A 13049-nucleotide genomic window follows, 5' to 3' on the forward strand; every position below is an offset into this window, starting at 1 on the left:
TAGGTCCCACCTGGCATCTAGGACTCACCTGGCATCTAGGTCCCACCTGGCGACTAGGTCCCACCTGGCGTCTAGGTCCCACCTGGCGACTAGGTCCCACCTGTCATCTAGGACTCACCTGGCATCTAGGTCCCACCTGGCATCTAGGTCCCACCTGGCGACTAGGTCCCACCTGGCGACTAGGTCCCACCTGGCGTCTAGGACTCACCTGGCGTCTAGGACTCACCTGGCGACTGGGTCCCACCTGGCGACTAGGTCCCACCTGGCGTCTAGGTCCCACCTGGCGACTAGGTCCCACCTGGCGTCTAGGACTCACCTGGCGTCTAGGACTCACCTGGCGACTGGGTCCCACCTGGCGACTAGGTCCCACCTGGCGTCTAGGTCCCACCTGGCGTCTAGGTCCCACCTGGCGTCTAGGTCCCACCTGGCGACTAGGTCCCACCTGTCATCTAGGACTCACCTGGCATCTAGGTCCCACCTGTCATCTAGGTCCCACCTGTCATCTAGGTCCCACCTGGCGACTAGGTCCCACCTGTCATCTAGGTCCCACCTGGCGACTAGGTCCCACCTGGCGTCTAGGTCCCACCTGGCGACTAGGTCCCACCTGGTGTCTAGGTCCCACCTGGCGACTAGGTCCCACCTGGCGTCTAGGTCCCACCTGGTGACTGGGTCCCACCTACCTGGCGACTAGGTCCTACGTGGTGACTAGGACCCACCTGGCGTGTGACGCACCTGCCCGGCTTGCCCCATCAGCTGGTGTAGCCGGATCTGGGTGGTGATCCTTGTCTGCGCCTCCTCCTGCTGTTTGCCTTTGGCTACTTCTCTCTGCAGCTGTTCTCTGGTCCGGCAAGTGCTCATCCTCGGTTGCGACTGGTTGGAGGTCATTCCCTGTGAATTTCCTTGTTGTTATGTGTGAGGCACAGGGAATGAACTGGTGATCATTTTACTGGTGTTCGCTTTCAGGAGGGCAGTAGTTGGGTGAGTTGGTGCTTATTTAGGTATTGGTTCTTGGGATTTGCAGAAGAGGGATGCCTCACGTTCTTTAAAAAATCAAATTGGCCTTTAGACTCTGTCTGACGAACCTGCCAGCTGAAATGGCTTGCTCTTGAGTAGATGCTCTAAAATTAGAAGAGGTGTGTTACAATGTAATTTTAAAGGAAAAGTGGTACAAGTGGGAAAAAGACACACAACAAAACAAAACAGAAAACCATAAAGCTGTGACCGTATGCCGGAGAGTAGCTTTTCATATCTTGCACAGAATTTTGGAAAGGGAGTCCTTTCGAAGGAATCTTTGAGATCCAGACACCTTCCCAGATGCATGTTACAGATAGGAAAACCGAGGCCCTGAGAATCAGCCCCGAGAACCCTCTGCATTTGCTCAAGGTCCCATAGTTTTGCATTCTTAGTTCACTGGTGACTTTTTCTCCGTAAACAAGTTGCTTCTAGGATTGACTTTTAGAGAATTTGGTTTGGAAGTCCTTACTAGAGTCACATTTAGCTGTCAGTTGCTCTGGCAGTTTTGTTGTCATACTACTGGACATTTTTATTTAGGCTTTTTACCCTTTCCAGACTTTCTTTACCTGCAAATACTCTCTTAGATATCTTTACTTCTTATTCTGTGGGAACATTGTTGTTGTTTTTTTCTTTTATTAAGTGATCAACTTTTATATTTTATATTAAAAAAAAAAAGAAGTGAACTCCCATTCTGGTAATTGTCATCCATTTTTATTTACTCAAAAATTATGAAGTTTGAAAGGAAAGAAAATAATATATTGTAAATTAATATTGTAATACATCTGTCTGCTATGAGTAAGTCACATATAAGAAAGCTCCTTTGCTTTTTCCACGTTGTCATAGATCAAGGTTGTTAAATAAAATGTGGCAGAAAAGATTAGGGTTAAAAAAAAAGACTGCTTACATAGCATGCTGTCCTGTCACACTAATTTCCTTCAGCGAAATGAGTCTATTCCAAGATGACTTATTTAGAGCTATCAGAGAGTAGTGGAGTGTCTTCCTACTTTTTTTAAGATTGGTTAGATTGGGAATTGGCACATAGTTGGTTTTCAGTAAGTGTTTATTGACTGAATTAGATGAGAACATTCATTAACCTGGATTTTTGGTTCCTCCTTTCAGTGTTTAAATTTTATCACAGGTGTGATGAGGCAGAATATTTAATTCCCAATTAACTTTTTTTTACATCTTTTCTGTATATTACTATGTGTTTTCTAACATTTTAATAACAAATATTATATTGGCTGTTTTATTTTTGATGGAGCTCATATTTTGTTTAGATATTTAGAACATCATTAGAATTGGAATAATAGTTTAGAATGTCTTTCTAAAATAAAATAACACTTGTGCTACTACTAACACTAGCTGTTCTCTTGGTAAAAACTGATCAGTTTTATGGTGCCCTGAGAGTTTTTTATTTTTATTTTTTTATTAATCTTCATCCAAGGATATTTTTCCATTGATTCTTAGAGAGAGTGGTAGGGAGGAGGAGAGACAGAGAGAATCATCAATGTGGAGAGAGTTATCTGTTGGTTGGGGCCAAGAATGGAGCCTGCAACTGAGCTACAAGCCAAGCTGGCAAATCTTCAGGTGCCTGGAGACTTTTAAGTGTAACTTTTTGAGAAGATACTTAACCACCATAAACAAAAAAGTAGTACTTATCTCCTCAAGTGATACATGAAAGGTTTATGGGAGCCATATTGAAGGATTTGTGGTTGAAAAAAAGTAACTTGTAGTTCAATTAAATAAAATCTTGGTGTTCACTTAAAAACATTGAGTAAAATTTCTTTAACTTATTTATTGAATAGAGGCCTGGTGCATGAAATTTGTGCACTTGGGGGGGGGGGGCGCGTCCCTCAGCCTGGCCTGTGCCCTCTCACAGTCTGGGAGCCCCTCGATCGATGGCCCCAAAGAGGTAGTCCCCGTCCACCCAGCCAGGGCTCTGTGATGGATTGCCCTGCAGAGGGAGGCCCCGCCCACCTGCTGCAGCCCGCTGGTTGGTGGCCTGGGGCTCCCTCTGCAGGGTGATCATGGGGAGATGGCCGGGCCCCTGACCAATTGCATTGCACCGCCTTGGCTGGCCTGGCGCCAGTGACTGTCATAGTGTGGTCGTCCAGATGGTCGTTCTGCTGTTTGGTAGTTTGGTCGATTTGCATATTACGCTTTTATTATTATAGACTAGAGGCCCGGCGCACGGAAGTTGTGCGGGGGTAAGGTTCCTAGGCCTATCCTGCGATTAGGGCCGTCTTCCCCGGCTGCCAGCAGCCAGCCCTGCCCCCCGCCGCCACCCACCCGGTTCCCAGTTTGCCATCGGGCAATCGGAACCTGACGGCCAGGGGGCGAGGGATCGAGAGGTTGGCCGGTCCCGCCCGCTTGTGACCCTGTCCCCACTGTGGGTCGCCCTCTGTGTGTGGGGCGACCGGTGGGGTGCGGGCCTTGACCTGGCGCTGCCTGCATTCCCCGCCACCCACCCCCGGTTCCCCATTCACCATCGGGTGGTTGGAGCCTGCCAGGCGGGGGGAAGGACCAAGAGTTTGGCCATTCCCACCCGCTCGCCAGCCCCACCCCTGCCATGGGTCACCCTCTGTGTGTAGAGCGACCGTTGGGGCAGGGGTCTTGGCCTGGTGTCGCCCACATCCCCCACCACCCACCCCCAGGTCCCCATTTGCCATTGGGCGATTGGAGCCTGTGGGCCAGGGATAGGGACCAAGAGGTAGTCAGTGCACCTCATAGTGACTGCTCGAGTGGTCATTCTGGTCGTTCTGCCGTTATGGTCGCTGGGCTTTTATTATATAGGATAACCACAATGCTTACAATATGAGCACTTTTCCTCTCCTCTAGTGTAACTTTGGATTTTTATTAAGAATTGACGTTAATCATAATGGTATTGCATCTTGTATTTTAACCATGAATTTTTTTATAGGATTTCTATAATTGGCCTGATGAATCCTTTGATGAAATGGACAGTACACTAGCTGTGCAACAGGTAATAACAATAGTTTCTTTTGCAACACCAATAAACTAAGCAGTTGACCTTCCTTGAGATAGTTAAGTATTCCTATGTCTTTTAGCACAAACCAGAATCCGTGGAATTAATGGATGGCCATTTAAAACTTTTGTCAACCTTCATTTTGTTTTAAGATGGCATATTAAACTATAATCAAACTTAAATATACTTTAATATCTTAAAATATGTTAATCTGTACTATATTAGTGTACCAAATTTGATTTTACAGTGAACTTAATTCAAAATTAATTGAATACTAAATTAGAATAACATTAAATAGAAATAGCATATTGATTTGGTGACGGAACACTTGCGAACATGTACCTAAGCTTTACTTTTTTTTAACCGTTTTTTAAAATCCTCACCCAAGGATATGTTTATTGATTTTAGAGAGAGAAGCGGAGGGCGGGGGCGAAACATTAATTGCCATCGGGCAATCGGAACCTGACGGCCAGGGGGCGAGGGACCGAGAGGTTGGCCGGCCCGCCCGCTTGTGACCCTGTTCCCACTGTGGGTCGCCCTCTGTGTGTGGTTGCCTCCTATATGTGCCCCTACTGGGAATCGAACGCTCAACCTTTTGGTGTATGGGATAACACTCCAACCAACTGAGCCACACCAGCCAGGGCAGGATATTCTTTTTTATTTTATTTATTTATTTATTTGTTTTGGCGGGGGGCAGGATGTTATTAAATATTCTTATTGAAAATCACATTTTGTACTAGTTGGGTTAAAAAAAAAACACACACCAGCTGGTCATTTTTTCAAAATGAATAAAATCTGGAATCTGGGGAAAAAATAATTTCCATAGCTAATTATTAAAAAACTAGAGGCCGGGTGCATGAATTTGTGCACGGGTGAGGTCTGACTGGCCCGCCCCCGATCGGGGTAGGGGGGGCCAATCAGGGGCGGGGCCAGCTGGGGGGAGGTTCTGCGGGAGGTTGGCTGGCAGGCCCCGCCCCCTGGTTGAACTCCCGGTCGAGGGGACAATTTGCATATTAGCTTTTTATTATATAGGATCACATTTAAGGATTAATAAAAGGATGCCTGAAATTGTGTGTACTAGTAAATTGGACTAGGCATTGGTTAACTAACATTTTTAAAGAGAAAATATGCAATAACAATAGGCTGTTTGGCTTTGTCTGATGGCCAGATAATAAAAGTAGATAGCTATTTGGATTTATTGTTATTTGAAGATCTTAAGGAATAAAATAGAAATACAGTTGAGTTCTTTGAGCTTTAAAAACAATTCATAATCATTATAAAAATCTTTAAAATGGATTTAGTATATTAGGTATTTAGCACAGGAAATGGAAGAGCATTCATGAATGAATGGTTTTGTGCATTGCCTTTTTGTATGTGAGTATGACGTTATCTTTTAAAAAATATTTTAAAAATTGTTTTCAAAGAGGGAGAGAGAGCGATAGAAACATCAGTGATGAGAGTGAAGCATTGATTGGTTGCCTCCTGCACACCCCCTACAAGGGATCGAACCTGCAACCTGGGCATGTGCCTTGACTGGGAATTGAACCCGATTTCCTGGGTCATGGGTTTTGTGGTGTTAGTACATTTACATTTTTATGCAGCCATTACCACCTCCATCTATCTTGAGAATTCTTCGTCTTCTCCAACTGAAACTCTGTACCCATTAAACAATAACTCCCCATAAGCCTATTCACCTTCTTGAATTTGTAGGTTTATGTCTTTTCCCAACTTGGAAACTTTTTAGCCATTATTTATTCAGATATATTTTTTAGCACCACATTCTTTTTCTTTTTGTGGGATGATGGTGACATGACTCTTAAATCTTTTGTTATTGTCTGACAAGTTCCTGAGGCTCTGTTTATTATTGTTTTTATTCCTTTTAATTTCTGTTGTTCAGATTGGATAATATTTATTTATCTATCTATAAGTTTATTGGTTCTTTACTGTGTTATCTCCATTCTGCTATTGAGTCCAGTGAGTGTTTTACTTTGGTGGTTGTGTTTTCCAGTTCTAAAATTTCCATCTGGCACCCAGTTGGTGTTGCTCAGTGGTTGAGCGTCGAACTGTGAACCAGGAGGTCACGGTTTGATTTCCGGTCGGGGCATATGCCTTGTTGCAGGCTCAGTCCCCAGTATGGGGCATGCAGGAGGCGGCCAATCAATGATTCTCTCTCATCATTGATGTTTCTATCTCTCTCTCCCTCTCCCTTCTTCTCTGAAATAAATAAAAATATATTTTAAAAAAAGAATAGAAATCACTGTAGCAATAGAAAATTTAAAAAAAATTTCCATTTGGCTCTCTTTATCTTTCTTTATTGATACTTTTGTTTCGAGTGTTTGTAATTTTACATTCAAGCAGTTTTTAAGTAGCTGCTCTAAAGTCTTTGTCAGGTAATTTTAAATATCTGTGTCATCTTGTCATTGGTGTCTAGTGCTTGTTTTTCCCCATGATAATTGAGATTTTCATGTATTTTTGTATGCCAACTAATTCTGGATTATATCCTGGACATTTTGAATATTATGTTTATACTCTGGTCTTATTTAACCCAATGGAGAATGTGATATTTTTGTTATAGCAGGCATTTGACTTTGTTAGATACAGGTTGCAAGTTCCAACTGAACTGAGGTTCCAATGTTAGTTTAGTTTTCAAAACCTTTTGCATCTGTTGTGTGTGTCTGCGCACCAATCTGTTGTCAGCCTAGTCCAGTGGTGGTGAACCTATGACACGCGTGTCAGAGGTGACACGCGAACTCATTTTTTTGGTTGATTTTTCTCTGTTAAATGGCATTTAAATATATAAAATAAATATAAAAAATATGTCTTTGTTTTACTATGGTTACAAATATCAAAAAATTTCTATGTGTGACACGGCACCAGAGTTAAGTTAGGGTTTTTCAAAATGCTGACACACCGAGCTCAAAAGGTTCGCCATCACTGGTGTGGTCGGCAAACTGCGGCTCGCGAGCCACATGCGGCTTTTTGGCCCCTTGAGAGTGGCTCTTCCTAAGCCTTAGGAGCACCCTAATTAAGTTAATAACAATGTGCCTACCTATATAGTTTAAGTTTAAAAAATTTGGCTCTCAAAAGAAATTTCAATCGTTGTACTGTTGATATTTGGCTCTGTTGACTAATGAGTTTGCCGACCACTGGTAGGTGGAGGTATATCCATTAGCTCAGTTCTCAAAGTCTGTCAGATATTAATTAGGATAAGATCCATGCATGCACTCGTGTACAGATCAGGATTGCACCCAGGAGTTCATAACCAGCTTTATGGGATTATTTACTTAAAAAAAAAATGTTTTCATGATTTGAGAGAGAGAGAGAGAGAGAGAGAGAGAGAGAGAAAGAGAAAGAGAAAGAGAAAAAGAGAGAAAGAAAACCATGCCTCCTGCATACCCCCTACTGGGGATCGAGCCCCAAACCTGGGTATGTGCCCTCACCGGGAATTGAACCATGACCTCCTGGTTCATAGGTTGATGCTCAACCACTGAGCCATGCTGGCCAGGCAAGAGCAGTTTTTATATATTAAAAAATTACATATGTTTAATATAAGATTTACCATGTAGTATAATATTTTAATTAACTATAAGAACCTCTTTGTTTATAGTATATTCAACAGAACATAAGAGCAGATTGTTCCAATATTGACAAAATTCTTGAACCACCTGAAGGCCAAGATGAAGGTGTGTGGAAGTATGAACATTTAAGGTAAGTCCTTGTGATATATCAAAATAGTAATAGTATTTATTAGTAAAAAATAATCTTTAGTATTAATTATGAATTATAAATAAAATCATTAACTGCAGATCAAAAAGCATATTCTAAAGTTTTTATATTTTCAGTGTTATAAAGTTTTCAACTTTGATACTTACTGATTATTTTTTACATTTATGGATTTGGGCCTTATGTTTTTACACAGTTTTCCTTAATCATATCTGTTAACCACAAATGCATTATTTCCATTACCTACTCATGAATAGCTATCTCTCTAGAGCAGTGGTTCTCAACCTTCCTAATGCTGCGACCCTTTAATACAGCTCCTCATGTTGTGGTGACCTCCAACCATAAAATTATTTTCGTTGCTACTTCATAACTGTAATGTTGCTACTGTTATGAATCATAATGTAAATATCTGATATGCAGGATGTATTTTCATTGTTACAAATTGAACATAATTAAAGCATAGTGATTAATCACAAAAACAATATGTAATTATGTATGTGTTTTCCGATGGTCTTAGGCAACCCCTGTGAAAGCGACCCACAGGTTGAGAACTGCTGCTCTAGAGGATCATGTCAAGTTCCTGGTATAGGCTTGGTATCTGATGAGTTACCTATTAACTACTGTGAACTTTCAGTCTTCCCTTTGGAAAATATAGATTAATTGAAATCCTGCAATAAGGAATTTTGGAGCTTTTCATTATATCCTTTGAATGAGAAAATTGATGATGAGTGAAGGACTAGTTAACTAGAGTTAACTTTAGAAGCAGCTATATCCTGAAGTTACTAGATGGTTTCTTGAATTTATCAACTTTCTAGTATAAATGGGAGTTGGGATGAGTTCATAGTTTAAATATGGAGAATGCAGAATGGATAATATGTTCATCGGGGTTTGTTACTTTTGAGTTTTATTTTAAAATAATAAATATAGTATAGCTTTTCCCCAATTAATTAGACCACATTTTCTGTGATGAGTGCCTCAATTTGTAGATAAGGAACTTTTTAAAATTGATGTTGCAGGCATGTTGTCTAGATTTTGCAAAGACATAATGTCTTTTTTTTTTTTTTAATATGTTTTTATTGCCCAGCTGGCGTGGCTCAGTGGTTGAGGTCACAGTTCGGTTCCCAGTCAGGGCACATGCCCGGCTTGAGAGCTTGATCCCCAGGAGGGGGTGTGCAGGAGGCAGTGGATCAATGATTCTCTCTTATCACTGATGTTTCTATCTCTCTCTCCCTCTCTCTTCTTTCTTATGCACACCCCCCACTGGGGATCGAGCCCGCAACCCAGGCATGTGGCCTGATTGGGAATCAACTGTGACCTCCTTGTTTATAGGTAGACAATCAACCGCTGAGCCACACCAGTTGGACTATATATTTTTTTATTGTTGACAGTATTACAGATGTTTCCTACTTCCTCTTCTCTTTGTCCCCCTCCACCCAGCCCCTTGCATTTATTTTTAAAAAATATTTATATTGATTTTTAGAGAGAGGGGAAGGGAGAGGGAGAGAGTGAGAAACAACCATGTGAGAGTGTAACATCGATTGGCTGCCTCCTGCATGCCCCCTATTGGGCGTGTACTCTGACCAGGCATGGAACTGGCAGCCCTTCCTCCATGGGACTGGGACAACTCCAACCAACTGAGTTACACTGCCAGGGCTTAGCTCTGCGTTTTCAGGACTATAGTGTTCTTATTGGTTTGATGGGGAAACACAGGAGTAAGTAATTTGATAGAATTTTTAGAGGGAACATTTAATATTTCTTTTTTTTTTAATATTTTATTGATTTTTTATAGAGAGGAAGAGAAAGGGAGAGGGATAGAGTGTTTGAAACATCGATGAGAGGAACATCCATCAGCTGCCTCCTGCACATCCCCCTCTGGGGATGTGCCCGCAACCAAGGTACATGCCCTTGACCGGAATCGAACCCGGGACCCTTCAGTCCGCAGGCCGACGCTCTATCCACTGAGCCAAACCGGTTAGGGCAACATTTAGTATTTAATTTACTTATGAAGTAAGTTATTTTTGTGTCATGGCAATATTTTTTGAGCACTTAAAAATGTTCCAAGAATTGTTCTAGGCTTGTAATTCTCAATTTGGGAATTTTAGAAGGAAAAGATGTCATGAAAAAAATGCCCATGATCTGTTAAGTGACAAAAAAGCAAGTTACAAAATTGTGTATATGATCCCAATATATTTAAAATCATTATATATAAAATCAAATTTGCTATAAACAGTAATTACCTTTTCAGAAGAGGTGGTGGGATTATGGAAGGCGTTCTTCTATATTATGATTGAAGGTTTTACAAAGACATGTTTGTAGTCATAAAAAAACTTGTAAAATATGTAGGAGTATAAAAAGTGTAGTCTTTTTTGTATATCTGTATATGGATATAGGAATGCATATAATTTTACACATAACTGAAATCTTACTGTGAGTATAAACATATATCCTTTGTATATCCTTTACCAACATTTTATTACTCTTCAGTTGCTAATCATTTAGAATGTTAAAAAAAGTTTTTTATGTATATGGTTTCTGTGAACATCTTTGTACATATATCTGCATATAATTCTGATTATTTAATTAGAATTGGTTCTTAGGAGAATGACTTAATAAAAAAAAAATACACTTTCTAAGTGTCCTGGTAAATTTTTCTAAAATACTTCTCAGTAAAATTGTATCAATTTCCAGTGTTAAGAGTGATCAAGTTCTTGAATTCTGATATTGAACTTTTTTATGATAATTTGTTTTGAATTTTGTTTATTAATCTGTATGTCTTTGTAGGAAATGTGCCATTTAAATTCATGTGGTGTTGATAATGTTGATGAGGGAGGATGGATGGTATTGGTAGGGTTCTGTATTTTAAATTAATATTCTAAATATAATGTGGAAAATACTTAAGACTTTTCATTTATATATTTGAATTTTTAGGCAATTCTGTCTTGAGCTCAATGGACTTGCTGTCAAACTTCAGGTAATATTTTCAAGTTAAAGTTATAATAGAAAGTTCTCATTTTTTCCCCTTGTTTTATAACTTAATGTGCTTACAAGACTTATGTAAAATTTCTAATTAGAATTGTACATGGAAATGTAGTAACCCAAATGATAAACTTTTTAATTGCTTTACATATTAAGAAATGTAACATTTTAACAGAGCGAATGCCATCCAGACACATGTACTCAGATGACAGCAACTGAGCAGTGGATTTTTCTTTGTGCAGCTCATAAAACTCCAAAAGAGGTGAGAATTTATAAAGTAGAATGACTAATAAAATGGCCATAACTTAAATTTCTACAAGACTGTGGTAGACAAGTTTTTAGGGGTTTTAGTTCACTCTTTATTTTGCCAGTTGGTTTCGTGTTCTTTGCTGCAAGGTTATTGCCACAGTGCTGTTTTAGAATTTCTTTTTTAAAAAATATATTTTTATTGATTTCAGAGAGGAAGGGAGAAGGAGAGAGATAGAAACATCAGTGATGAGAGAGAATCATTGATTGGCTGCCTCCTTCATGCCCCTTCCTAGGGATCGAGCCTGCAACCTGGGCATGTGCCCTTGACTGGAATTAAACCCGGGACCCTTCAGTCCGCAGGCTGACGCTCTATCCTCTGAGCCAAACCAGCTAGGGCAGGATTTCTTATAATTAGTATCATTTTTCATAATTGGGCAGTTACATGGAGAATGCGTAAACAGAATATGGTATATACATACAAGGGAATATTTTTCAGCCATGAAAAGGAATGAAGTTCGGATATATGCTACAGCATGGATGAACCTTGAGGACATTATACTGAGCCAAATAAGCCAGACACAAAGGGACAGCTATTTTATGATTCTACTTTTTTTTTTTTTTTTTTTAAATATATTTTATTGATTTTTTACAGAGAGGAAGGGAGAGAGATAGAGAGTTAGAAACATCAATCAGCTGCCTCCTGCACACCCTCCACCGGGGATGTGCCTGCAACCAAGGTACATGCCCTTGACCAGAATCGAACCGGGGACCTTTCAGTCCGCAGGCCGGCGCTCTATCCACTGAGCCAAACCGGTTAGGGCTTTTATGATTCTACTTACATGAAATATCTTGAAAGGGTACCAGGGACTTGGGGGTGAGGAGTGTGGGAAGGTATTGATTGATGTTATAGAGTTTCTGTTTGGGATGATGAAAAACCTTTGGTTAGAAATAGTTGTGTTGGTTGCATGACACTGAATGTAATTAATGCCACTGACTATACATTTAAAAATAGTTAAAATGGCAAATGTTGTGTTCTATATATTTTACCACAATTTCTAAATTGTCACCGGGGGATATTTTTTCCATTGTTTTTTAGAGAGAGTGGAAGTTGGGGGGGGGTGGGGGGAGGAAACATCTCACCTGAACCTGGGCAGGGATTGAAACCTGGAAGCCACTATCTGCCCTTGACTGGAAATCGAACCCAAGACCCTTTGGTACACCCTCTGCCCCAGGCCTTCACCACACTATTGTCTGTGCCATGGATTATGCATATATGCATACAAGTTCTTTGGTTGATTTCTTCCCACCTACTCACCCACACCTTCCTCTGAGATTCCACATTCTGTTCAATGCTTCTATGTCTGGATTTATTTTGTTCATTAGAGTCCACATATGAGTGAGATCATGTGAAACTTGTTTTTGTTTTTGTTTGTTTGTTCAGATTATCTTTTTTTTTTTTAAATATATTTTATTGATTTTTTACAGAGAGGAAGGGAGAGAGATAGAGAGTTAGAAACATCGATGAGAGAGAAACATCCATCAGCTGCCTCCTGCACATCTCCCACTGGGGATGTGCCCGCAACCCAGGCACATGCCCCTGACCGGAATCGAACCTGGGACCCTTGAGTCCGCAGGCCGACGCTCTATCCACTGAGCCAAACCGGTTTCGGCTGTTCAGATTATCTTTATGTATTTACCATCACACTGTAATAAGCTATATTTAGTAGTGACTGATTTACATTTCTTTTTTTTAAATTAAATCTTTATTGTTCAGATTATTACAGGTGTTCCTCTTTTTTCCCCCCCATAGCTCCCCTCCACCCGGTTCCCACCCCACCCTCTGCCCTTCCACCCCCCGCACTGTCCTCATCCATAGGTGCACGATTTTTGTCCCAGTCTCTTCCCGCACCCTCACGCTCCCACACACGTTCCCCCCCAAGAAATTGTCAGTCCGCTCCCTTTCTATGCGCCTGCCTGCAATTATATTCACCCGTATATTCAGTTCAGATTTTTTTATTCACTTGAGTTATTGAATCAACTTAGTTGATAGATGCGAGATGTATTGGTAGTAAGTGGATCCTATACCTATTCTCTTCCTTCT

The 13049-nt window shown here is 40.7% G+C and overlaps 1 protein-coding gene across 1 annotated transcript in view; it reads left to right on the plus strand.

Annotated features, from left to right (window-relative positions):
* The window catches only part of LOC102430463 (10 kDa heat shock protein, mitochondrial), a 40786-nt gene that overhangs the window by 21287 nt on the left and 6450 nt on the right, over positions 1-13049 (plus strand). The window contains exons 2-5 of the mRNA XM_023759890.1: positions 3935-3997; positions 7608-7708; positions 10652-10694; positions 10875-10961. Coding sequence (XP_023615658.1) covers positions 3935-3997; positions 7608-7708; positions 10652-10694; positions 10875-10961 — 294 coding nt within the window. The remainder of the gene's footprint in view (positions 1-3934; positions 3998-7607; positions 7709-10651; positions 10695-10874; positions 10962-13049) is intronic.

The sequence above is a fragment of the Myotis lucifugus genome, unplaced genomic scaffold (genome assembly GCF_000147115.1).
Source record: "Myotis lucifugus unplaced genomic scaffold, Myoluc2.0 scaffold_3, whole genome shotgun sequence".
Taxonomy (NCBI): Eukaryota; Metazoa; Chordata; class Mammalia; order Chiroptera; family Vespertilionidae; genus Myotis; species Myotis lucifugus.